Genomic DNA, 27800 nt, shown 5'->3' on the forward strand with positions numbered 1-27800 from the left:
GGTATTTAAAAAGGTATTGTGGCCTTAATTAAATCCTTAATTCAGAAGGCACTTCAGTAACTTTCAGGGCTTCAAAGTCATGATCGTCATCACAGTACTAAAGAAAACGTGTACCATGTACAAACAATAATTTCCAGTATTATGCAAGAAAACCTCATGTTTTAAGCATTTTCTTTTTTCCTTCTGTACAATTAAAAATAAAATGAAAAAAAATGAACATTGGTACGGTTTTTACAAATATTTTGTTTATTTTAATGAAGCTGGTACAGACAATGTCCATTTAAAACCCATATCCCAGGCCAAAAAGTACAAATAAAGTCAAAAAGAGCAGCGTTCTGCTGTATACACTTCTGCATGAATAACTTTAACTGCTAATGAAAATTAGAACTTTTCTGGGATCTTCTGACAAGATTTTTCTTTCATCTTAAAATGCTTTCTCTTCAGTGAAGCCATCTTTGGAGTTAGTCATTATTTTCACCACCTCTGTCACCTTGACTCCAACCTGATATTCCTCTTATTTTGGTCCAGACCCTCAGATTTTAAAAGTAGCTTCAAGTTAAGGAAAGGTCATTTTTCCACAGTTCAGTTCTCTGAAAAACTTCCATCTCCCACTGAAAGTCACAGTCCAGGAGTGAAGCAATCACATGCTAGAACTTCAGGGCCAATTGGAAAGTCATTATGAACACTCGCATTAGTCAATCTTATTTATCACAAGCCTGTAAATGCACAGTCCTGGAAAAGGCGGCCTCTCTGTGCACACACATAATTTTTAAAAAGGAGAGGGCGATATGAATGGGGCTGAGGTTTGATCACCAAAAATCAGCACAATGAAAACAAACAATAATGAATAATGGGCACTAGAATTCAAATTACCAGATGTTCTAAAGAGATGGGGTGCCAGTTTTCAATTCTGTTTTGAACACCACATTACAAAAGAACTATTTTTAAAAATAAAAAAGGATTAAGGGAAAAGAAAAAATAAAAATATCTAAATTGTTGAACGACCCCCTGTTTGTTCCTGATAAACTTCAATCACATCTTCTTCCTCCATTCCCAACTGTAAGAGAAAAGAAAAGTGTTAGTAGTACAATATAAAAGTACTATTTTTTTTAATTGGCTGCAATTATGTGGCCACTGTTTTAAAGTGCAAAAAGATACAAAAGTAATCCATAGTTATCCTGTTCTAAAATTAAGAATACTGTTTCCGGGCTTCCCTGGTGGCGCAGTGGTTAAGAATCCACCTGCCAATGCAGGGGACACAGGTTTGAGCCCTGGTCCGGGAAAATCCCACATGCCGCGGAGTAACTAAGCCCATGCACCATGACTACTGAGCCTGTGCTCTAGAGGCCGTGAGCCACAACTACTCAGCCCACGCACCCCAACTACTGAAGCCCGCACGCCTAGAGCCCATGCTCCGCAACAAGAAAAGCCACCACAATGAGAAGCCCATACACCGCAACGAACCCACTCGCCGCAACTAGAGAAAGCCCGCACACGGCAACGAAGACCCAACGCAGCCGTAAATAAATAAATGAATTTATTAAAAAAAAAAAAAAGAATACTGTTTCCTTTAATCTAAAGAACAGAGAGGGGGACTTCCCTGGTGGTCCAGTGGTTAAGACTGTGCTTCCAATGAAGGGGCATGGGTTCAATCCCTGGTCAGGGAACTAAAATCCCATATGCCGCATGGCACAGCCAAAACAAAACAAAACAAACAAACAAACAAGTTTGCTTTGTTTTGTTTTGTTTTTCTTTGCGGTATGCGGGCCTCTCACTGTTGTGGCCTCTCCCGTTGCGGAGCACAGGCTCCGGACACGCAGGCTCAGCGGCCATGGCTCACGGGCCCAGCCGCTCCGCGGCATGTGGGATCTTCCTGGACTGGGGCACGAACCCGTGTCCCCTGCATCGGCAGGCAGACTCTCAACCACTGTGCCACCAGGAAAGCCCAAAACAACCAAGTTTTAAAGAACAGAGAGGTATATCTTTTCCTCTGATACTATGTCTATGTAGTCATTCATGTTATTTTGCTGAGCCAACTTCACGTCCCAGTTTATTCACCATATAAAATTTAAGTGTTTCTGAAAAGTACCTTAAGGGAGTTTTAAATCTAATCAAACATGTATATAATAGTTTAAATAATAGTTTGATGGCATATTTTCTAAAACGCATTTTACTTCTACATGTAATTACTTGATAGAATCTCTTTCAAAAAACCTGATCTCACTTTGAAATATATGTGGTTTTAGTTAGAAAAATACTGCCTAAGGATTCATTTCTAAGTGGTTTGCTTTGTCATCTACAATTCCTTCTGGCATATAACTATTATTTTCTTTGATAGTAACCACTCAATGAAGAAAACTTACTATACTTCTACTCTTATTTGACACCTCCAATTGTATAAGCTAGATTTTTCAGACCAGTCCTTCTCAACTCTTACAGAAAAGGAAAGGAAAAGAAGAAGAAAAAAGACCCTTTAAAATGCCTTATACAGAACATTAAGCAAGTATAAGCAATTAAGTTGTTTTTTTTAATGTGCTTTATATGCATTGAAATATTCTGGAATTTTTTTCTAAAAGACATTATTAATAATGGTTGCCTCTGAGAAATGGGAATGAAGAGATATCTAAAGTGTATTTTCCATTTTATATACTTCGGTAGTTTGGTTTTCTAATACGTTTATTTATTTTTAACACAAGTATTCTTTATTTAAAAAATAAAAGAGTACATAAGGGGGCTTGGTGTGGCCTAGAAACCCAGGTGTTACACTCAGTGAGGCTTGTAAAGGACTGTGCATCTGTTGATTCTGATGTGCAGACAGAGTTAAGGAGCACTGTTAACAGGCAGACTGAAAACAAAAACTATCACTGTTTCCAATGAACTATAGTGGATCACAAAAGAAATTAAAAATAACATTTCAAAGGAAAGTCCAAGATCAGTATTTTATAGGTGACAATTTTGTGCTGAATTACAAAATGTGAAAATTAAAATATGCTAAGGGGGCTTCCCTGGTGGCGCAGTGGTTGAGAGTCTGCCTGCCGATGCAGGGGACACGGGTTCGTGCGCCGGCCTGGGAAGATCCCACATGCCGCGGAGCGGCTGGGCCCGTGAACCATGGCCACTGAGCCGGCGCGTCTGGAGCCTGTGCTCCACAACAGGAGAGGCCACAACGGTGAGAGGTCCGCGTACCGCAAAAAAAAAAAAAAAAAAAAAAAATTTAAAATATGCTAAGAAATCTAAAAATAAAACATAGACTTAAGTGGATTTAGAAATTTTTTTAAAGTGATTAATTGGCTCTAGTATTATGGGTATCTTGATTGTGATAGACATATGAATATTAAAATAATTATTAATTAAAGAGGCTATTAAAATTTAATTTTAATTGCACATATAGCCTGGTAAATACTGCAAGGACTAAAATTCCAAACATTACAAGGAACCTTTAAATCAGGAAGGCAGCACATGTCCTCAAACTATGGAGAATATGAAGCCATCAGCTTTAAGGAGTACATTAGCAGAGGGACTTCCCTGGTGGCACAGGGGTTAAGAATCTGCCTGCCAATGCAGGGGACACGGGTTCAATCCCTGGTCCAGGAAGATCCCACATGCTGCAGAGCAACTAAGCCCGTGTGCCACAACTACTGCACCTGTGCTCTAGAGCCCGCAAGCCACAACTACTGAGCCTGCGTGCCTAGAGCCCATGCTCCACAACAAAGATAAGCCACCACAATGAGAAACCCATGCACCGCAACGAAGAGTAGCCCCCCGCTCGCCGCAACTAAAGACCGCGAAGATCCAACACAGCCAAAAATAAATAAATTTTAAAAAAAAAGTAATACATTAGCAGAGATGAGTAAACAACAGTACAAAGAGGTCACTCCCTAAATACCTACTCTCTCCCACTACCCCATTATTCTTCTTCTAAGAAGATAAATCTCTTAATGATAGTGAGGGAGGTGTCACTAAAATGTATTAAGTATCTTCTGTGTTGCAGAGATTATGCCAAGCTAGGACAGGGAAAATACAACATGAGTTTGGAATATCTTGTGCCAGACAGTAAGGAAGTACTTAAGAAAGTGCGTAGATACTAAACCTACAGGGAAAAGTTTGATGAGAAAAAGGATAGTCACATAGTTTCAAAGTATGTGCCCACAAATTACTCAATTAAAACAGGAAAATAGTAACTACACAGTAAAGGAAAAAGACAACTGTTAAACTCAATGATAAGGGACTTCAGATACTCCAGATATTATGCCCTGAGAAAGACACATCACCATTTATGTAGTATTCCAGCCCAAAATACATAATCCGACTCTAGTCATGAAGAAACAGAACAGCCCAAATTGAGAGACTTTTTAGAAAATACCTGGTTTGTATTCTTCAAAAATGTAAATGTCATGAAGACAAAGACAGGCTGAAGAACTGTTCCAAATTAAAGATAATTAAAGAGACCCCTAAATAAAATATGTTGATACTGAACTGGATCCTGTGACAAGGGAGAAAATTTATTATAAGAGGCATAATTGGGACAGATGACAAAATTAGGTTGAAGACTAACGTTTTCTAACAGTGTTAAGTGTCCTGAATTTTATTAACAGTACTGTGGTTATGTAAAAGAATATACTTATTCTTAAGAAATACACACTAAAATATTTAGTAAATGGCATGGTGCATGCAACCCACTCCCAAGTGGTTTGGATGATATATACATATATACACACACGCATATATTATATGTGGGGGGAGGGGAATAATAAAGCATAGGTAGCAAAATGTTAAAAACTGCTGAATCTAAGCGGAAAAGAGTACAGTTTTTTGGACTATTCTTGCAAATTTTCTGTAAATTGAAAATTATTTCAAAATAAAAACTTTCTAAAGAGACGGAGAGGTGTCAAAAAGGAAAGACGCCAAATTGAAGGGGTCCCCACTGGCCAATATCTAAAGAACGTCATTATTCACACAGTTTCAAAGTATCTCCCCACAAATTACTTATTAATTACAAAAGAAAATGATAACTTTACAATGGATAAGAAATCTGGCAGTTACCATCTTAACTACATGACTGAAGTTAATATTACCCATAGCAGGACAAATGGACATCATCTAACTCCTGATACGATGCACTCGGAATTTCACAGCTTCACTCTGTGCTACTCCTACCAAAAATGCAAAACTGAATCTAATCATGAGGAAACAACAGACAAACCCAAATTGAAGGACATTCTAAAATACAGCTGGCCTGAATTCTTTTAAAAAATGTCAGTGTGATGAAAAACGAAGACTGAGTAACTGTTCCACATTAAAGCTAAGAGGCATGATAACTAGTTAGAATGCATATCCTGGATGAGATCCCAGGTCAAGTTAAAAAAAAAAAAAAAGGGAGGGCGCTATAAAGGACCTCACTGAGACAGATGGTAAAATCAGACTATTTTGATTGTATATTCAATTACAGTATTGTATCAAGGTTAAATCACTTAAATTAGATAATTTAACTGTGGCTCTTAGGAGAACAATAACACTGAAATATTTAGGGATAAAGGGCCCATATCAAATGGCCCACCAATAATGATAATCTGTATATACAGAGAGAACAAAAAAGCAAACATAGCACAATGTTTAATAACTGGTACATCTAGGAAAAAGGTTATAAAGGAGAATATTATACTAGTCTCATAATTCTGTAAGTTTGAAATGTTTTTAAACCAAAAAACTAATAATAACCATACACTGTTCCCACTATCAGAAATATCAAAAATGTTATTTTGTATTTGGAGGGGGGAATCTGTGTAAATATAAATACACACATTCTCTCTCACACTTTATTACTTTCAGATGCCTGGGGGGTGGCAGTGGGGATGGGAATAGAGAGGGTGGAATATATAAACAGAGAAAACAGTCCATACATACAATAACACAAATAAAGGCACAGAAGCATTAAAAAATGTAAACCAAGATGATAGAGCCAACTATGTTAATATACACTAAGCTTCTATATTAAGTTCTCAAAATGGGTCAAAAGTCAAAATTGAACTGTGAAGGTCACCATCACCATGAAAATGTACCAGAAATCTGCCAAATTGAGGACCATCTGTCCATCCTCAAAAAGACGTAGTATGTGCCTTATGACAAGTTCAGTACTCATTTTCTACTTTCTACCTCTCTTTTTACAGGCACTTTTTGAAGGCAATACAAGGGAAGTTCAACTCAAAAGATTATTTTTCTCTTTGACAAATGATATACCAGTTAAATCAGAGAATATTCAAGAAAAGGACAGTTTAATGGTACCAGTGAACCAAATCATTCAATGCAGAATTTAAAATATGCCTTGAATCAGAGAAGAAATTATACTCACTTCTTTTGGAGTGTGATTATCAGCAATTCTCTGACCTTCGAAGAGAAACCTGAGTGAATTCATGGGAACTCCCTAAAAAGGTAGAAAACATACAAATATACAAATCTTAGAAGAGATAACAGGTACTTTGATGCACAAAAACCAAATATGAAAGTTTCAACAGAATATGTAGAACATAATAAAACTAGAGAGCTAATTCTATCATAATTATCATTTACTGAGTACCAACTATTTGCTAGGCACTCCCTGTACCAAGTATTTTATAAACATAATCATAAATTTTCATCACAACAGCCCTGGAAGGTAGGTATTATCACGTTACCTTCATTTCACAGCTAGGGAATCTAAGGTATGGAGAAGGCACACAAGCTAGCCAAGAACTGAAGGCTAAATCTGCTCCTAAGCCTGTGCATTCTTAACCACTATTCTATATAGCTTCCTCTCAAATCTGTAGGCTAACATAAAGATAAAGTCAGATATTGGATGAGCAGCCTCACTAGCTTCCAACTGTACAAGCAAAATTGGTTTTTAAACAGATCAAATCATAGAAATTCGGTAAAGCACAGGAGCAAGCCAGATAAACTACAGTAAACCTGTGATGCCATTTACAGCACTATAAATATCACAAAAGGTATTAAAATATATTTTTCTAATCACTTATTCCACAAAAATAGCTAAAAGAGAATAGGTGGCTCATTTAAAGAGAAATAACTTCACTAATAAGTACAAATCAAGAATCATTTAGTCCAAAAGTATTAGAAAGTTCTGCTCAATAACAAATGTGTTAAGATTTTCACTGTTTCAATACAATACTATCCCAAAAACATCCAAAAAGATTCAAACTATCTTCCAATATGTACTATACTTAAATATATGAGACCTTGCAAACTTACCCTGTATTTGGTTTTAAACTATTTTTTGTGTTTTTTTTGGCCACGCTTCCGGGATCTTAGTTCCCCGACCAGGGATTGAACCTGGGAGCAGTGGAAGAGCCAAGTCGTAACCACTGGACCACCAGGAAATACCCTGATTTTAAATTATTTCCAGGGTTGGGACTTCCCTGGTGGCGCAGTGGTTAAGAATCCACCTGCCAATGCAGGGGACACGGGTTCAATCCCTGGTCCGGGAAGATCCCACATGATGTGGAACAACTAAGCCCGTGCGCCACAACTACTGAGCCTGCACTCCAGAGCCCACGAGCCACAACTACTGAAGCCTGCAAGCCTAGAGCCTGTGCTCCACAACAAGTGAAGCCACTGCAAAGAGAAGCCTGCACACCGCAATGAAGAGTAGCCCCTGCTCGCCACAACTAGAGAAAGACCACATGCAGCACCGAAGACCCAAAGCAGCCATAAATAAATAAATAAATAAATAAAAATTATTTCCAGGGTTATGTTAAAAATAAACATGACTGGGCTTCCCTGGTGGCACAGTGGTTGAGAGTCTGCCTGCTGATGCAGGGGACACGGGTTCGTGCCCTGGTCCAGGAAGATCCCACATGCCACGGAGCGGCTAGGTCTGTGAGCCATGGCCACTGGGCCTGCACGTCTGGAGCCTGTGCTCTGCAACAGGAGAGGCCACAACAGTGAGAGGCCCGCTTACCGCCAAAAAAAAAAAAAAAAAAGAATAAACATGACTGACAAGAGTGGAATATTCTTTGATTTTAACTATAGGATCTTTCAAAAAAGAAATATCTTATGCTGAAGTCAAAAAAGTTTCTATAGAAACCAGTCTATAAAATCAAAATGGAAAGATGATTCAATCTCTCTCTATTGGGTAAGTATTCCATACTTCAGATATACTGAGTGTCCCATTCCTCGTATATCAGCAAATATAAGAAAAAAATTATCAAGCCTCTGTGAACTGAGTATAGAAACTTCTAAAGACTGTAGACTCTGAAGCATAAAAAAGAAAGCTAGAAATTATACTAACTTGATGTTATATTATCTCCCCAAACCTAGCACCTTCAATTCTGGATCAGTTTAGTTTTCACTTTTGCACTGTTTTTTCTCAATAATCAACTCTCTCATTTACAGATGCGGTAAAAAGACCATATAATTTTCTTCAGAGTTGTTGTCAACAGTAATTGACAATGTATCCAAGTACCTATTAGCATATTGCACTTAATACGTTCGTTTCCAATTTTAGCTCCCATCATTCTGACAAATGTGAGCTAGTTGAGCCCCAATTAAAAGACTTTACTGAGCATAACAATTAATATCAAAAACAGAAACAGGGAATTCCCTGGCAGTCCAGTGGTTAGGACTCTGCGCTTTCACTGCCAAGGACGCGGGTTCAATCCCTGGTCAGAGAACTAGGATTCCACAGTCCACGCAAAGTGGCCAAAAAAAACCAAAACAGAAGCAAATATTTATTGTTTTACTTATCCTAACACCTAGATGATCTCTTTCTTCTTGCAAAGTCCTAACCATTAGACCACCAGAGAAGTCTCAAAGGATTACTTTTCTTTTGACAAGAAAGAAAAATTAATGATATATAAAGCACTGAATTTAATATTATAACATACAAACCTGTCTTTGACAGTATGATTCTTTGAGTTTCTTGAGATGTGTTGTCATTTTCACTTTGAAGTGAATCTCACTGCTATCCTACGGAGATATGAGGGAAAAAAGTCACTCTCTGTGTAAGCTATTTGCTTTGCTTGAAACAAATTATTTAATTACACATATACTACAAATAGAAATGTATACCTTGTCTCCTATATTTTCCCACCAAAATATTCTTTTTAGCATTCCTAACAGGTTTATTAAAATACTCTAATCATCCTCAAAGTTGCTATATACCCATTTCAAAATAAATTTAATAAAACGAACATAAAGATAATCTGTTTGAGGTGTTATAATTAGCAGCATAAGTAAAAGTATATGTGAAAGAATGCATTCCTTCAGAACTGCATGCCTATTCTGTTTTCAAAATGAAAATGTGAACTGTCACAAACTCCCAAAGGCAACTCAAAACAAAAAGTACCCCCACAACTGAAGTGTCACTGAAGACGGTAAAACCTACAAAAGGGACGTAGACCACAAAATAACAGACACTTACTCCTGCCATAAAAAGTCACCACACAGAGTCTGGCTTCTCTTGCATGAGTGAAATGAGTCAGTCAAATTGATATATGGGATCACAGATAATTTTTTTCTACCCAGACTGTCAAGTAAACTACCAGGCAACCATCAGAAAAAAATACTGGCACTTGCATACTGTAAAAATTTCAAAGCCAATCCTAATGATTACATATCACATTCACAAATACGTGTTAGTGGAAGTTGCATGTTTTGTTTGTAACTATAATTTTTTTTAATTAATTATTTGTTTATTTTTGACTGTGTTGGGTCTCTGTTGCTACGCGCAGGCTTCCTCTAGTTGCGGCGAGCAGGGGCTACTCTTCGTTGCCATGCGCGGGCTTCTCATCGCGGTGGCTTCTCTTTGCTGTGGAGCACGGGCTCTAGGCGCATGGGCTTCAGTAGTTGTGACACGTGGGCTCAGTAGTTGTGGCTTGTGGGCTCTAGAGCACAGGCTCAGTAGTTGTGGCGCACGGGCTTAGCTGCTCTGCGGCATGTGGGATCTTCCTGGACCAGGGCTTGAACCCGTGTCCCCTGGATTGGCAGGCGAATTCTTATCCACTGCACCACCAGGGAAGCCCTGTAACTATAATTATCTTTAAAAATAACAGGGAAATCCCTAGCAGTCTAGTGGTTAGGACTCAGCGCTTTCACTGCAGGGGCTGGGTTCAACCCCTGGTCAGGGAACTAAGATCCCGTATGCTGTGAGGTGTGGCCAAATTTTTTTTTAATTTATAATAAATAAATAAATACAAATTCTTGTCCTATGTATAATTTCACAAACAGACAAAATTTCTAGAGCAATACGTCACACCATAAGCTATAATCAGTTCCAGATGAATTAAAGAGCTAACATTAAAAAAAATTTTTAATATTTTCTGTTCTTCTTAGGGAGAGACTTTTTCCCTAATCTTGATACTGGGAAATCCTTATTTTAAAGCAAGATTTAAACTCAGAAACCACTAAAAAAAAAAAAAAAAAAAGGAGATTGATAAATGTGACTTAATAAAAACATAAACCATCTATACAGTAAGAAGCACCACAAAAGTTAAGAGACCCTGAAGAAAATATTCACAACATATATAACAGACAAGAAAAATCAAGAAAATATAAAGCACTCCTACAAATCAGTAATTGTTAAAAAGGTACTCCATGGCATAGGACAAACATACACAGGCGTACCTCATTTTATTGCACTCTGCTTTATTGCATTTTGCAGATACTATGTTTTTTTACAAACTGAAGCTCTGTGACAAACCTGAGTTGAGCAGGTCTACTGGCACCATTTTTCCAATAGCATTTGCTCATTTCGGGTCTCTGTGTCACATTTTGGTAATTCTCTAAATATTTCAAACCCTACCCCTGCAAAAAAAAGGCTCACTGAAGGCTCAGATGATGGTTAGCACTTTTCAGCAATAAAGCATTTTTTAACTAAGGTATGTACATTGGTTTTTTTAGACAAAGTGCTATTGCACACTTAAACTACATTATAGTGTAAACATAACTTTCAGATGCACTGGGAAACAAAAAATCCATGTGATCTGCTTTATTGCAGTGGTTTGGAACCAAACCCGCATGTCTCTGACGTATGCCTGTAAATCAGTGGAATAAAATTGACAGCCCAGAAGTAAACCCATATATATCTATGGTCAATTGATTTTGACAAAGATGTCAAGCAATTCAATGTGAAAAGGACAGACTTTTCAATCAATGGTCTGGGACAAACAGATAGCCACATGCAAAAGAAAGAAGTTAGACTCTTCTTCAAACTCATACAAAAATCATTCATAAAGTACTCAAAATGATCAAAAACTTAATGTAAGAGCTAAAACCATAAAAACCTTAGAAGACTCTATAGATATAAATCTTTGTGACCCTGGATTGGGTAATAGTTTCTTAGATATGACACTAAAATCATAGTAACAAAAGAAAAAATAAATTCAATTCATCGAAATTAAAAACTGTTTCTGCAAAGGACACAGCCCAGAAAGTGAAAAGACAACCCAAAGATGGGAGAAAACATTTGCAAATCATCTATCTGATAAGGATCTAATATCTTAAATATATATGACAAGTTATTACAACTCAAAAATAAAGACAAGTAATCCAATCTAAAAATGGACAAAAGATCGGAATAGACATTTCTCCAAAGAAGATGTACAAATGGGCAATAAGAACAGGAAAAGATACTCATCATTAACCATCAGGGAAATGCAAATCAAAAACACAAGACACCACTTCACACTCGCTAGGATGACTATTAAAAAAAGACAACAGCAAATATTAACTAGAATGTAAAATAACAAACCTTCATACATTGTCGGTGGGAATGTAAAATGGTGCGGCCACCACTAAAAACAGTTTGGAAGCTCCTCAAAAAGTTTAAAAAAGTTACTACTACATTAGACCCAACAATTCCACTCCTAGATATATAGAGAACTGAAAACATATCCACACAAAACTTACAATGAATGTTAATAGCAATATTATTCATAATAGCCAAAATATGAAAACAACCCAAATGTCCATTAACTGATGAATGGATAACAAACTCGGTATATCATACAATGAAATGTTATTCAGCCATAAAAAGGAGTGGAATACTGAAACACGCTACAATTTGAATGAACCTTGAAAATATTATGCTAAATAAAAGAAGCCAGACACAAAAAGGTCACAAATCATGTAATTCCATTTACATGAAATGTCCAAAATAGGCAAATCCACAAATGCAGAAAGTAAAGTAGATTAGCGGTTACTAGAGGCTGGGGGGAAAGGAAAATGGGGAATTATGCTAATGAATACACCGTGTCTTTTTTGGGGTGATGAAAATGTCCTGGAATCAAATAATGGTAATGGTTGTACAGCCTTGTGAATATACTAAAGCACCTAAATTATACATTTTAAATGATGAATTTATGGTATCTGAATTATATCTTAATAAAAATTTTCAAAATAACATGATCACAGAAAATAGGAAAAGGATATGAACACACGATTAATATAAACGTAACAGGCAAAAAAATTATACCTCATTGATAATCAGAGAAATGCAAAATAAAATGTCTAGCTATTACACTGGCCCAAAATTGAAAGACTGCTAATATCCCATGTTTCAGAGAATGTGGGGAAATGGTACTCTCATGCTTCCATGGTGAGTGTCTACTAGTTCTTTCTTTTGTTCCTTAAAAAAAAAACTATGAAGATGCATTCCTCCAATAATTTTCAGCTAAACTTTAATTATCTGTTAACATCTCAAAAAGAGTCAATAAGATACAGGCCAGAGTCTGTAGAAATAAGGTGCCAAGAAGGAGAAAGGGGTCAAGAAAAGGCCTGAGAGGCCCTTTGGTTTAAGGGTCCTAGCATTATCACTCAAGAGAAGTTGCTATATTTGCCACCGAAGCATGCTAACCAAGAAAAAAGTTTTATTAGAAGAAATTAAGGTGATCTATATCTGCCTAGCAGAGCAATTAAGAAAACAGTATCACCCTCTTCTGCCTCCAACAGATGCATATGCAGTAAATGAATCGCCATTTTTAAATAACTTGCCTTAGTTAAATCATTTTCTCTGTGTGTCAGAAATCATTCACACATTCCGGGGTCAAAGGAGAAAAATAATGAAACTCACCTGTCCGATGACTTTGAGTTTAATATATTCTCCTTCCTTCTTATCCCCCAAGTCCTCAGTTGAAGGTTTTGCCTCCTGAAAGAAAAGTACATATAAAGATAAAAGTTTCTATATGCTGTTTTAATTATTCACCCATTACTTTGACTTACGGTACGAAACTTGCCCCTGAAAATACAGCAAGCATTTCTTTGCTCTGCCAGCCAATTAAGCAAAAAAGGTCCTAAGTCAATTACTCTCTCAAACACCGGTTCTAAAGATCACTAAAAATCAAGAAAGAAGTCTCTTTTACTATAAAAATCCTATAGTAATGGTTCTAAAACTTCACTGAGCATCAGAATCACCTAAAGTACTTGTTAAAAGACTGCTGGGCCTCATACCCAGTTTTTTATTCAGTAGGTCTGGGGTAGGGCTGTAATATACATTTCTAATTAATTACCAGGTGGTGCTATTGCTGCTACACAAAGGAACAACCTGGAAACCATTATCTTCAGTCAACTCCTATTAGTCATAGGAAGCTCTTCTCCATGAATCCTTAACCAAACATGTTGAATCCAAGATTATTTTCTCACAACCTACTGGGAGAAGTTAACTACTCCAATTACAAAACTGTACTAAGAAACATAAATTAATCATATTAACATAAGCAAAGTCTATTTAGAAAGGAAAATCAAATAGCAAAGTATTGGCCTAATGTAGTCTTGAGTCAAAACAAATCAGTTTTGTATCAGCTATTATTTCAGACTATCTGAAGCAGTATATCCGATTTTAAAAGATTAGGCTTGGCTGAAAAAAAAAATTAGGAGACTTAAACTGGAATAAGAAAAAAGCCCAAACAGAGTAAGTAGTAAAAGGAAAGAGGAGACAAAATTGGAAGACAGAAGAGTATAGCCCTCTTATAAATTATACAATAATAAATAAGATAATTTCAAATGAAGGCATATTGAAAAGAAAATGAAGTTAGAATAAACTAGTTGAAACAACTTTGCCATGAAGTATCTAAGAAAAGTAAGCCATTTTTAGTAAAGGCGTAGCTTGGTAAATTTCAGTCAATGGTGTGATAAAAGTAGCTTTCCCGGGACTTCCCTGGTGGCACAGTGCTTAAGAATCCGCTTGCCAACACAAGGGACACGGGTTTGATCCTTGGTCTGGGAATATCCCACATGCCACGAAGCAACTAAGCCCCTGTGCCACAACTACTGAGCCTGCACCCTAGAGCCCGTGAGCCACAACTACTGAAGCCCACACACCACAACTACTGAAGCCCATGCGCCTAGAGACCATGCTCCGCAACAAGAGAAGCCACTGCAATGAGAAGCCCGCGCACCACAACGAAGAGTAGTTCCCGCTCACCACAACTAGAGAAAGCCCATGCGCAGCAATGAAGACCCAACGCAGCCAAAAATTAATTAATTAATTTAAAAAACAACAACAACAAAAAGTAGCTTTCCCATGCACTTTACCTTAGTTTGGCCACCATATTAGTCACTTATTTAAATATATGCTTTTTTATGATTCACAGCAATTTCAAGCTGTTAATCCATGCTTGATAAGAATATAACCAACTATACTGTATTTCAGAAGTAAAGTAACAAGGCCATTACCTGTTTATCTCATACCAGTAAGTGAAAACTAACAAACTCTTTAACATTCAAAATTTATTGAATATATTAAACTAGAAGTAGTAGCTTTTAAATTTAAGATACAGGCTAGAGTCCAGGGAAATGCTTAGATAACAGAACTGACTTCATTAGTGTGAAACCTTGCCTGTTTACCATTCTGCAGTACTTTCAACATTTGCTGACTACCACATATTATGGCAGCAGGCCAAATTAACCTTCTTTAGTGAGACAGTATTTCACCTGAAAACTAGAAGACTGTCTTCAAACATAGTCTCACAACCACATTTCTATGAATTTATATTCAGAGTTAACAGTTCCTTCTTCCTTTACATATCTAGAGAGGACAAGGACAGCTTATTCCACGCAGTGAAGGGCAACAAAGAGCAAAGAAGCCCTGAGTCCTCTTTAACTAAGAGAAGGGGTGTTAAGAAGCTTTATAGGAGTTAACCACAAGGAGAAAAACATCCCCCTGCAACCGGAGCAGCAATACATCAGCATAATGGGAGTGATTTTGCTCCAGTGTTTCCTAGACAGGGTAGCTACAGAGGCTACTCAGAACAAAAGAGTTCTTCCCCCTTCTCCAATCCATTGTCCACACTGTTTCAGAACTCTTTCTAAAGCACAGCTTCTCTGACTGTATAACTACCCCTAACAAAAAGGTGCTTTAAGGCCTAGAACCAAACTCCGCAGCACCTCATTCAGTTCCTCCATTACCAAGCTCAATTCTCATTTTTCTCTCTCCACTTCCTTTACAAACCAAGGATTTGGTTAAATTGGACTATTTGCTATTCCCTGAACATGTCTATAAACATTCTTCCACCTTCAGCCCTTTGCTGTTCCTGTTTCCTTTACCTGTAATACATATCCTCTCTCAACCTCTCTTGAAATCATCTCACAAAAATCCATCCCACACATCACCTGAAGTCCAGTATTTAAAAAAACTCTTCCAAAAAAAAAAAAAAAAAACTCTTCCAGGTACCACGGCACCCCTCAACCTTCCAATTGGGATTAATATTTTCCTTTAATGCTCCCATTGGCAATTTATTCATATCCTTTATGGCATTTATTCTCAATTTAAAAACACTCCCCCTTTACTGTCTTCTCGAGGAGTCAGCCTCATCTTTTTCTTCGAACTTCTTATGAGAGTACTCAGCATTTGCTGTTTCCACTTTTACTCTCAACCCACTGTACTCTGGTTTATATCCCACCATTCCACTTGACACTTCTCTCACCAAGGTTACCAGTTCAACTCCTTATTGCTAAACCCAGTGGAAAATTTCAAGTCTCATCTTTAACCAACAGATACTTATGACTTCTTCCTTGAAAACTCTCTACCTTTGGCCTCCAACATTCCATTGTCTCCTCATCCTGACCACTTCCTTAAATGCTGGTGCTCCTCTAGGTTCCATGTCTTTAATCCTCTTTTTCTTCTTCCTCCTGGGTGACCCATAACTCCAACTACCTCTCAGATACTAATGACTCACAACCATCCTCACCAACCTGACAACTTTTCTGAGTTTCACTCATTTTTTCAAGTGCTTGAACATCTATCTCCACTTTGGATGTCCCCATAGGCACCTCAATTTAAGTGTCCAAAACTGAATGAATTATCTCTAACTCCTCTGTTAGCTTTAACTCCTCTTTCTGAAAACCAAAATCAAAAAAAACTACAATTCCTCCTGGATTCCCAATTACAATAAATGGTTACCATACACTCAGCTGCCCACAACAGAAATTTAGTAGTCATCTTTGGCTACTCTTCCTCTCTTAAATCTCACACTTAATCATTCATCATTTTGACAATTATATCTCTCAGTGACTCTCATTCTCTCCATTCCACTGCCTTAGTTCAGGCGCTCATTGTCACTCATTAGCATTACTGCAATAGCATAACAAATGCCCCAAGTCTAGCTCCCCTCAATTAATTCTTCCCAACTACAACCAGAGCCATTTCTCTAAAATGCAATCTGATCTGCCGAGAACCTTCAGGATTAAGTTCAAACTCCTTAGCCAACATACACTGGTCTTCTGTGGGCTGGTCCCTGCGTAGCAATCCAGCCTTGTTCTCCTACTTCTCCTGCTAATAATATCTTTTGCTCCAGCCACACTGATCTACAATTCCTTAAACATGGCACTCTCTACCTTATCTCCATTATCTCTGTACATGTTAATCACCTCTGCTTGGTATGCCCTTTCCTACCCTATTCGCCTTTCAAGACCACTCAAGCATCGCTTCCTACAAAATGATTTCCCTCATCACCCTCTTAAATGTTCCCATACTGCTTACTTGAATCTTATTATAACATGTTTGCATATCTGCGTCTCCCACCAGATTGAGTTCCTTATTGGCATGCCTTACACTCCTCTGTATTTCTGGTCAAGCACAGTGTTTAGTATATATTTTGAAGATACTCAATACACTTGTTAAATTAACATTTTCTGTGACAGTTTTCTATGTCTTGACTTCCCTACAAGTTTACAAGGAGAGGGTCCAAGTTTTTCATCTTTATAATCTCTGTAGTGTCAGGCAAATACCAGGCAATTATTTAATGCTGGCTGAATTAAGCTAACAGCACTATTTTCTATATCATACCACAAAATCTTACTAACGCTTCATACTTCTACTGTATTGACTACACAATAGTCAATACAAACAAAATCCTTTCAGCGTTTTATATTCACAGTTGGGAATAAGAGATAATTCACTTCAATTTCATAAGAACATGTGAATACTAGGATTTGAAATTTCCAAAAATAAACTGCCACTTTCCCTAGTCACTCCATTTTGGTGATCTCTTCCCAACTCTGAAGAACTAGAGCAATGTCATCTACACCCACTTGTTTAATAGCCTCATGCTTGCCTAATGCAGTCACCCAACTTTTCATGTGCTATCTTTTTTTTTCTTTTCCTTTGACAAACTAGTCTGGAAAATGAGAAGATCTTGGACAAAAAAGGCCAAAGTTTGTCTCCAGTGATCTTAGTGTCTTTTGTATGCCTTCTTTCCTTCTCTCCCCTGTAAAAAAGCAGCCAATACAGAATGGTATGGCACACTAGTCACAAAACAGTGAAAGCATTCAGCACTGGGTGTGGGACAGTAGGTCATCAGAGAAAAGAGAATCCCAGAGAGGGCTGGCTGATTTGGCTGGACAGGTTACACAGCCCCCAGAGCAGAAGAAACTGGTAATGTAAAGAAAAGTAAACGTATGTACAAGATCAAAGACAGGAACTGGAAACCTCTAAATTCTCTGGTCTGTGTCATCTAGAGATTAAATCATGGTAACTGGAACAGTAAAAGGAATTTATCAGACACCAGGCACTACCAACTCTTCTTTCCAAGATATAAATTAAACAGCTTAGAAATAGAAGATAGCTGGATCTGAAAAGAAGAACTGGACAGGAAAAGACAGAGAACACAACAATCCTCATTTACAAATGTACAGAATTCAACAGAAGGTTTTTATTGTGCCATTTCAAAGTCAAAAGAACAAGAACTTTGCTAAAAATCACTATGGCAATCAGTATGTTGACAGTTCAATCACAGGAAAACAGCACCACACTTAACTACCCCCAATCTGTCAATAACCCTTCCAGTTGTACAAGGATTGTTCATTCTTCTGAAAGAGGGGGGATTCTGGGGAAAACTAAAAATAAAGAATACATTTACTCTTATTTGATGACATTAACAAACCTGTTCAATTTTAAAGGTGGGACAACAGTATCCTGGTTTTGTTAAAAGAAAAAGTCCTTCTCTTTTAGAGATACATATTGAAATACTTGCAGATGAAAAGACACAATGTCTGGGTTGGTTTCAAAATAATGTTATGAAGTGGAGTGGCGTCATGCAAATGAAATACGATAGGCCAAGAGATGGGTATATGCGTTCAATTAAATTTTTCCATAACAAAACATTTCATTAAAAATACATTCAAAGTTCCCAAAAATTCTGTTAACCATAGTTCTCACTGTACATCAGTTTATTTCATTTTATTTCCTAATGAAGAAAGCTCAACAAGGATTAAATTGGATGATTCTAGGGCTTCCCTGGTGGCGCAGTGGTTGAGATTCCGCCTGCCGATGCAGGGGATGCGGGTTCGTGCCCTGGTCCGGGAAGATCCCACATGCCGCGGAGCGGCTGGACCCGTGAGCCATGGCCCCTGGGCCTGCACGTCCGGGGCCTGTGCTCCGCAACGGGAGAGGCCACAGCAGTGAGAGGCCCACGTACCGAAAAAAAAAAAAAAATTGGATGATTCTAATAACTGTATCCATTATTTAAAGATACAAACCCTCGGGCTTCCCTGGTGGCGCAGTGGTTGGCGGTCCGCCTGCTGATGCAGGGGGCGTGGGTTCGTGCCCCAGTCCGGGAGAATCCCACGTGCCGCGGTGCGGCTGGGCCCGTGAGCCATGGCCGCTGGGCCTGCGCGTCCGGGGCCTGTGCTCCGCAGCGGGAGAGGCCGCAGCGGTGAGAGGCCCGCGTACAGCAAAAAAAAAAAAAAAAAAAGATACAAACCCTCAAATTACAATAAAGTCATCTCCCTCATACTTCAATGGATTTACCACAATTCTAAAAATATACACACACACACATTTTTTCAGTGCATGCTGCCTATGTTCAAATTTAATGAGACAGTACTAGACATTTGAAATAAAACTGACCAGACTTAACTCCATAACTTGAAGTTAAGTCAAGCTGTCAAGACACTGGGACTTCCGTAAATTTACATTCAACCCTAGAATTGCAGTTAAACACTAAACAAAGACAACTTCTCAGGAACTAAAGATTATAATTGAAAATCCCACTGGTTGGACTTCCCTGGTGGTGCAGTGGTTAAGAATCTGCCTGCCAATGCAGGGGACTCGGGTTCAATCCCTGGTCTGGGAAGATCCCACATGCCGTGAAGCAACTAAGCCGTGCACCACAACTACTGAGCCTGCACGCCACAACTACTGAAGCCCGCGCGCCTAGAGCCCATGCTCTGCAACAAGAGAAGCCACCGCAATGAGAAGCCTGCACACAACAAAGAGTAGCCCCCGCTCGCTGCAACTAGAGAAAGCCCATGCACAGCAACGAAGACCCAACACAGCCAAAAATAAATGTTTTAAAGTTAAAATATATATTTATATTTAAAAAAAAAAGAAAAGGAAATCCTGCTGGTTATATAAACCTTACTCTCTACAGCTAGACTATGGACCTATGCAAAGCCTAGAACAAACTGGCTTCACTGTATCCAAAAGTACTAGCAGGCAGATTTAGAGGTATGGCAGACATTGTTAATTACCTATCCAGGATCCATTTTCCCCTTCTTCCTTACAAAGGGAAGCCTAAATTTGCCAGCCAAAAAAAAGAAAGAAACAAAAAATTCTAATCTTCTCTTATGGCCACATGATGCAGTGCTGGCCATGCAGATAGAAGGTGACATACTTTTTGCTGGTACATACTTTTTGGCATACTTTTATCCTTTGCTCCATCCCTTTCTCCTGCCTGGAACAAGACACAAAGTAACCTTGCCGGCAAGGAGACAAGCATCAGAGTGAAGACACCTGCTAAGGACAGAGGGGAAAGAAGTATGAAGGCATGGTGGAGCTGCCTTACCATCCCTGAACTACTTATGTCTGAATTTCTTGCTTCATTAGAAAAATAAACTGCAAACTTGTTTAACCTACTATATATCAGATTTTCTGTTATTTAGTCCAAAAGCAATCCAAATTGACATAGGAGGTGCTCTAAATAGGTAGCATTTGGCTTATATTAAAAAACAGCTCCTAGATAACCAGCTCAGTGTGCATCAAAAACAGAATAGATAAGTAAACTGTGGTATAGTCATACAATGGAATGCAATGTAGCAATGGGATTTAACAACATACAACTATACACAATAATATAGACATTTCTCCAAACAATGCTGAGCAAAAGAAGCCATACACTGAAATATATACATACTGTATGATTCCACTTATAAAAAGTTATAATGTATAAAAGCAGGCAAAACTATGTTGGTAGTCAGGACAGTCATTCTTGTTTTTTTAATAAATTTACTTATTTTTTTTTTGGCTGAGTTGGGTCTTCATTGCTGCGTGCAAGCTTTCTCTAGTTGCAGTGAGTGGAGGCTACTCTTCGTTGTGGTGCATGGGCTTCGCACTGTGGCTTCTCTTGTTGCGGAGCATGGGCTCTAGGTGCACAGGCTTCAGTAGTTGTGGCACGTGGGCTCAGTAGCTGTGGCTCGCATGCTCAGTAGTTGTGGCTCGCGAGCTCTAGAGCACAGGCTCAGCAGTTGTGGCGCACGGGCTTAGTTGCTCTGCAGCATGTGGGATCTTCCCGGACCAGGGCTCAAACCCATGTCCCCTGCACTGGCAGGTGGATTCTTAACCACTGCGCCACCAGGGAAGCCCTGGACAGTCGTTCTTAATCTGGGTGCTGGCTGCATGGATGTGACCAGTTTTTGAAAATTCAGCAAACTGTACATTTATGTACACTTTTTCATATATATATTTATCTTCAGTAAAACCTTTAAAAATATCTGACCCTGGCTATTGAGAACAGCAGGTCCAGCAAACAGAACTCCACCCTTCCTTCCTTCAGGTCTTTTCCTTCAGATTCTCAATAGCTCAGTAAAAGCAATCAAATGCAAAAAGAATGGTCAAAATATAAAAGTATAACAAATACAACATATCTTTAAATAAACTTAAGTCGTGTTGCAGGAATTCCAAATTTTAAACCATAAGACTAAGGTACTCAATAATAGGATCTGTGTGGCCTTACCCACATGACTTTTTTAAAGTAGAATATCAGAGAATAATCTACCAAAAAAAACCCACATACACAATTTTAATACATTCCAAAATGGGATACCAAACATGACTTAGAGAAAATGGGAGTTCCCTAGTGGTCCAGTGGTTAGGACTCGGTGCTTTCACTGCCTGGGCCCAGGTTCAATCCCTGGTCGGGGAACTGAACTAAGATCCCACAAGCAGCGCAGGATTATTATTATCCATAACAATGGATAATATCCCAATGTCCTGGAAGAAGCAAATGATTCAATTTTGGAGATAACGTTACTAGGTCTATTGCTAATAGAACTAAAGATCCAGAAGGTATGCAAACACATCGAAAAAGGAAAACTACTGCATGACAACCAACCCTTCCTCAATAACAAAACACCATGGGAATTGAAAGAGGAGGAGAAAGGTACCTGCTGTTTCACGTTTCTGAGGCAACCTTTCAATTCTAGGGCCTAGAATGCTGCCTGGAACATCAATAAATACTTGTTAAATGAATGAATCTGACCACTCATTCCTTTAAAAACTTTTACTAAGTATTCAGTCACTCTGCTAGGCACTTCAGAAAAAAAGGGTGAATAAACCCTGATTCCTGACCCTGGAAAGCAAACAGTAAAATGGAGAAAGGCACTTAAATAAATGATTACAACACTAAATATATAACCTATAATAGCAACATTCTAACTGGTATGGGGGCTAATGAGTGTCAATAGATATTTGACAACTGCTTTACAGTTTTGAAATCTGAACTACTCCACTAACCCTGAGTACTCTTTTTTTTTAATTAATTAATTTAATTTATTTATTTTTGGCCGCGTTTGGTCTTCGTTGCTGAGCACAGGCTTTCTCTAGTTGCAGCGAGCGCAGGCTTCTCATTGTGGTGGCTTCTCTTGTTGCAGAGCACGGGCTCTAGGCGCCCGTGCTCTGCAACAAGTAGTTGTAGCACACAGCCTCAGTTGTTGTGGCGTGCAGGCTCTAGAGCACAGGCTCGTTAGTTGTGGCGCACGGGCTTAGTTGCTCCACAGCATGTGGGATCTTCCCGGACCAGGGCTCAAACCTGTGTCCCCTGCATTGGCAGGTGGATTCTTAACCACTGCGCCACCAGGGAAGTCCCCTTCATGAGTACTCTAACATAATAATCATACTCAGTTTTTAAAATACTATTAAATAATGTTCAGGTAACATTTTATTTGAAATGTTTCATTATAATCAATATGTTTGCAACATTTACTAGCAGCACTTCGTATATCTGTCAGAGAGAAGACAGAATACATCATTCCTCTCCTGGGGCATGGAATGTTTAATATATGTATCACTAACTAGATGCTCAAGTCACAGCTACAGTATGCAGCTATGTATGTTAATACTTATTCTTAACATACTTATAAGTATGTTATACTTATTCTATGACATAAATAGTATACATAATTATGAACTTTAATATACACCTAGTTTATCATGTTCTCCTGCTATCTCAAGCTAACAGAAAGATCAGCAAACATCAACAACAGAGAGATATAAAGAATGCTGCAGGGAATAACGCTATCCTAACAAAAGAAATACAATTAATGTGGTAGACTAAAGATAACTGCAAATTCTTTGTTACTCTTCCTATTAAGAAATGGAGTTTAGATGCCTTTCCCTTGGTGACTATAGTTAATAATACTGTATTGTATATTTGAAAGTTGCTGACAGATCTTAAAAGTTCTTATCACAAGAAAAATTTGTAACTGGAAGATTGGGATTGACATATATACACTAATGTGTATTAAATGGATAACTAATAAGAACCTGCTGTATAAAAAATTAAATAAAATTCAAAAACAAAAAAAAGAACATTTGTAACCATTGTGTTGATGGATGTTAACTAGACCTATTGTGGTGATCATTTCACAATATATACAAATACTGAATCATTACGTTGTACACCTGAAACTAATGTTATATGTCACATATATCTCAATAAAAATAAATGCCTTTCCCCTGAATCTGGGCTGGGCTTAGTGATTTGCCTAACCAACAGAGTGCAGAAGTGACTTCCAAAGTTAGGTTCTAGAAGGCTTGGGGTTTCCACCCAAGGTTCTCTAGAACACTCTCTTGTGAGCCCTGAGCTTCCATAAGTCTGAATATCCTGGGGTCCCCATGCTCAAGAGAATACATGACGAGAGCACTCACAGAGGCCTTGAGACTATATGAAGAACCCATCCGTTACAGCCCACAGTCATGTGAGTAATCCCAGCAGAGACCCCACACATCAAGGAGCAGTGATGAGCCCAACCCACAGAGCCCTGCCCAAATTGCAAATTTATGGGCAAAACAAGACTTTTGCTTTAAGCCATTACATTTTGAAGTAGTCTGTCAGGTACTAACAGATAACCAGAATTACATAATGCTTCAAAATCCTTGACTAAAGATAAAAGGAGATCATTCAATCAATATCTCTCTCTCTCTCCCTCTCTGCCCGCCCTCTCTCTGAGGTGGGGACAGACAGAGTAAAACTGCTACAACAGATTCAGTCAGCATTTGAAGCAAATCAGTTATCCAATTATTACAAATTAACAGACCTGAATTGAAGAGCTGAAGTCCATGCTGCCTTTCATGATTCTGATATGAAAAAAAAAACACTATAAATGTGAATGTAAGGAAGGAAGAAGGAAAAATATTTGTACAAATTACCCTTACCAGTTTGATATTAAACTTCTTGTTCTATGTAAGTGCTCAGTTTTGCTGCAACGCGAAATTAGGCTAAAAGTGAGCACCCAATCAGGTCTCTATTATTGGTTAAAGGCTAGTCCTTCACCTTTTTTGAGGGATCACGTACCCCTTATGAAAGCTATGGATCCTTTCTCCCTAAAAAAATACACATGCACAAATATAACTTCATACAATTTCCATACAATTTCAGTGGATTTTAAGCCCTTAGGATTCATGATCCTCAGGTTTAGAACCTGTATTAGAGGATTATTCAATAATGGTACACTGGATAATGATGGCATTGTTAGAATTATGAGAAATTATTTCATTCAAATTCCAAAAATAATCATTTTTCATTAGTCAATGGAGAAACCAGCAATTCAAGTCTTGTGTGACTTTAATGTCCACCTTTTTTTTTTTTTTTTTGCGGTACGCGGGCCTCTCACTGTTGTGGCCTCTCCCGTTGCGGAGCACAGGCTCCAGACGCGCAGGCTCAGCAGCCACAGCTCACGGGCCCAGCCGCTCTGCGGCATGTGGGCTCTTCCCAGACCGGGGCACGGCACGAACCCGTGTCCCCTGCATTGGCAGGCGGACTCTCAACCACTGCGCCACCAGGGAAGCCCTGTCCACCTATTTTAACTTGAAATTATTACTCAATTCCAATATCTTAGCACAGACAATAACCTTCTGAGAGATGCCTCAGAAAATACATCGTTCTAAAACAACCTGGTTTATATTGTCTTTTGGGGACAGTGGTTCAGTCTCATGCTGCTGATATGGCACAGTAGTAACTTGGGATTCTTACTCTCACTCATAAGCCTCATCAGGGTAAGAGTTCAGCTTCCTATCTCTTTAAATTCTTAGCATCCCAACACTAAAATTGTACTGGGTCCCGATTATTATTAACAACGACATTGGTCAATCAGCCTAGAGCAACAGTGCTCATACTTTACGGTCACAGGACTCTTTTACACTCTTAAAAATTATTTAGAACCCCATAAAGCTTTTGTGAAGTTGGTTATATCTATTGAGGTTTGCAGTATTAGACACTGAAACTGAGAAATGTTTTATATACATATTAATTCATTTTAAGATAATAAACCCAATATATATTAGCAAATAATGTATTTTTATTAAAAATATTTTTCATGTTGCTATTTATGAAAAAAACTTTTTTTTTTTTTTTTTGGCTGCGTTTTGTCTTCGTTGCTGTGCATGGGCTTTCTCTAGTTGCGGCGAGCAGGGCTTACTCTTGGTTGCAGTGCACGGGCTTCTCATTGTGGTGGCTTCTCTTGTGGCGGAGCATGGGCTCCAGGCACGCAGGCTTCAGTAGTTGTGGCACACAGGCTCAGGAGTTGTGGCTCTCGAGCTCTAGAGCACAGGCTCAGTAGTTGTAGCGCACAGGCTAAGTTGCTCCGCGGCATGTGGGATCTTCCCAGACCAGGGATTGAACCCATGTCCCCTGCACTGTCAGGCAGATTCTCAACCACTGCACCACCAGGGAAGTCCCGAAAAATTTTAATAATAACAATATGAAACACTGGTAAGGATATGATGTTACCCTCATTAAATGGTACTGTGTATATAAATCACAATTTCTTGAAAGTAGCAATGAAGCATCAATCTTAAAAAATACATATTTTCAACAAAACTAGTAAGAAAAGTGGCATTGTTTTGCATTTTTGCAAATCTCTTCAATGTCTGGCTTAACAGCAGCTGGATTTCCACATCTGCTTCTACTGATACATTTTAATCTGTTGTGATATACCAGGTCATGTCAATCTCTAGAAAACTCCACTGAACACTCATGAAAGAATGAGAGTGGAAAAGACAATGTCTTAGTATTATCGTGAAAATTGTTTTGGCCCCAAGGACCCCCTGAAAAGAACCTAAAGAACCTCTGGCCTAGAGGCACCTGTTAGTGTCCTAGGTCCTTTATTTCTTCCTTCAAGTCTCTTTTAAATGACTGGAATTCAAACTGGAGCAATAAATTCTACAATTTACTGTATAATCCCTTCTGTACACTGCTCTTTCATCAGACTATAGTAAATTTCAACAGGCTTCCTAGCCACTTCTGAGCATCAAAATAAAAGGCTGATGAAATTAAGCATTTACACCTGTTCTTTCCTCCCTGGTAACCAAGTAAACAACTATCTAGGGAGACAGTTATAATGCCATTCCCACACTAATTTGGGAATTAATCTAGACTGTTAGTAAGAAGATCCACCCAAAACTAATCTAGATTATGGTTTAACCTTAAAAATATAAACGTACATTTTGCACAACAGTACAAATCCACAAAAGCCTCACTTGCTCTCACCAAGTGGTACAAAACTGAACTGGGTTAAAAGCCAAGGGAATAAGTGTGTTAACTTTAAAAGTTCAAGTACATTATGGGGCTGAATGAGAAACAGTTTTCTAGATAATTATCACTAAACAAGCAAATGGTCCAAAAATACTTTAAAAAGTCAAAGTCGTCTGAGCAAACAAAACAAAGTCCAGACAAAAAACCTATAAAGTAAAAACTAGCCATAAACATGGTTAAATAGAAAAGGATGAGGAAGAAAAACTTACCACATAAAATCAAACACTCCTGATTGAGTGCAAATCCCAAGTAAATTCTTGATATTAACATTCAGATGGAGCACTCTGCTATAACAGGAAGCTTTCTGCAAATGTTCTGCAACTGCTCTACATACACGAAGTTTTCCTATCCTTTTCCTCAAAGGTATCAGTCATCTTCATGTTAACGCCCAGATGAAACGCTTTCTGTTGCTCTAGCAGTTTTGTTCTACTTTGTTTCTTGATTATTCTGAGTTCTCTCTTACAACTGGAGAGCTACTGAACCAATCCCGAGTAAGAAATAGGAAAGTACAAGAAAGAGGCGACAGCTCTGCACACCCACACGGAAAAGGACTCAGAGCAGAGCAGAGACAGCCCGGCCCCAGCTGCAATCCGAACGGAAGGCAGAGCTTTCTAGGTTCCCAGCAACACCAGACAATGTCTCCCTCCCCCCCGCCCCCACTCCAAGACTATCTAAAGACTAAGAACCCAAAAGTGGAGTCCACCCGCTTTTCAGGGCCACGGAGGCTCCGGGGCAGGTAATCTCTCCCGTTACATAACTGGGGCCTAGGGCCCTGCTTTTGCAATGAGTCCTCTGAAGAGGCAGGCACACGGGTTCCCCACGGACCCTCTCGGGAAAGTGGAAGCTGGGCTCTCTGCACCTGGTCGGCCCCGGAGAAAGAAGGGAGACGACTTGAGGCCGCGACCGGAGGCGCTGGGGCACAGAGGGTGATGAGCCAGCCAGGCGAGGGCCAGGGCGGCTCCCGAAGGCCCGCGGCAGGCCCGGGCGTCTCCGGTCCTACTCCACTCCCCTCCCTCGCCAGCCCAGTCTCCACCGGCCGCCCCCTCCCCCATTCCGCGCTCCCCTCCCCCGCGCCTCCATCCCCGGCCCCAGCCGAGCGGCTGGCCGACGTGCGGAGTAAGGCCTCGGCCACCGCCATCGGATGGCTTCCAGGCCAGTACCTGGTCAGACATGGTGACGGTGGTTTCCCCCGGGGTCTCCGCACAGCAGCGGCCTCGGGTAGGCAGAACCTCGCTCCGGGGTTTACAAATCCGTCTCCCTTCCCCACAGCACAACACCGCGGCGGGA

At 39.1% G+C, this 27800-nt stretch overlaps 1 protein-coding gene across 1 annotated transcript; it reads right to left on the minus strand.

Moving 5' to 3' along the window:
* Window positions 1–229: 229 nt before the first annotated feature.
* SUMO1 (small ubiquitin like modifier 1) lies at window positions 230–27800 on the minus strand. Its single transcript, XM_082840831.1, has 5 exons — window positions 27674–27800; window positions 13061–13135; window positions 8881–8958; window positions 6350–6421; window positions 230–1057 (listed from the first exon to the last, which is right to left on the minus strand). The coding sequence occupies exons 1-5, from the start codon at window positions 27683–27685 to the stop codon at window positions 989–991; spliced, it is 306 nt and encodes a 101-aa protein (XP_082696957.1). The 5' UTR covers window positions 27686–27800; the 3' UTR covers window positions 230–988.

This window comes from Leucopleurus acutus (assembly GCF_964270905.1).
Source record: "Leucopleurus acutus genome assembly, chromosome: 6".
Taxonomy (NCBI): Eukaryota; Metazoa; Chordata; class Mammalia; order Artiodactyla; family Delphinidae; genus Leucopleurus; species Leucopleurus acutus.

What these genes read in the sequence shown, in the direction of transcription:
- SUMO1 (XM_082840831.1), bottom strand. An exon ending in AATCATACTGTCAAAGACAG is followed by an intron (nt 6,422 to 8,880) that starts GTTTGTATGTTA and finishes CTACCTTTTTAG; the next exon opens with GGAGTTCCCATGAATTCACT. An exon ending in ATAATCACACTCCAAAAGAA is followed by an intron (nt 1,058 to 6,349) that starts GTGAGTATAATT and finishes TTTCTCTTACAG; the next exon opens with TTGGGAATGGAGGAAGAAGA.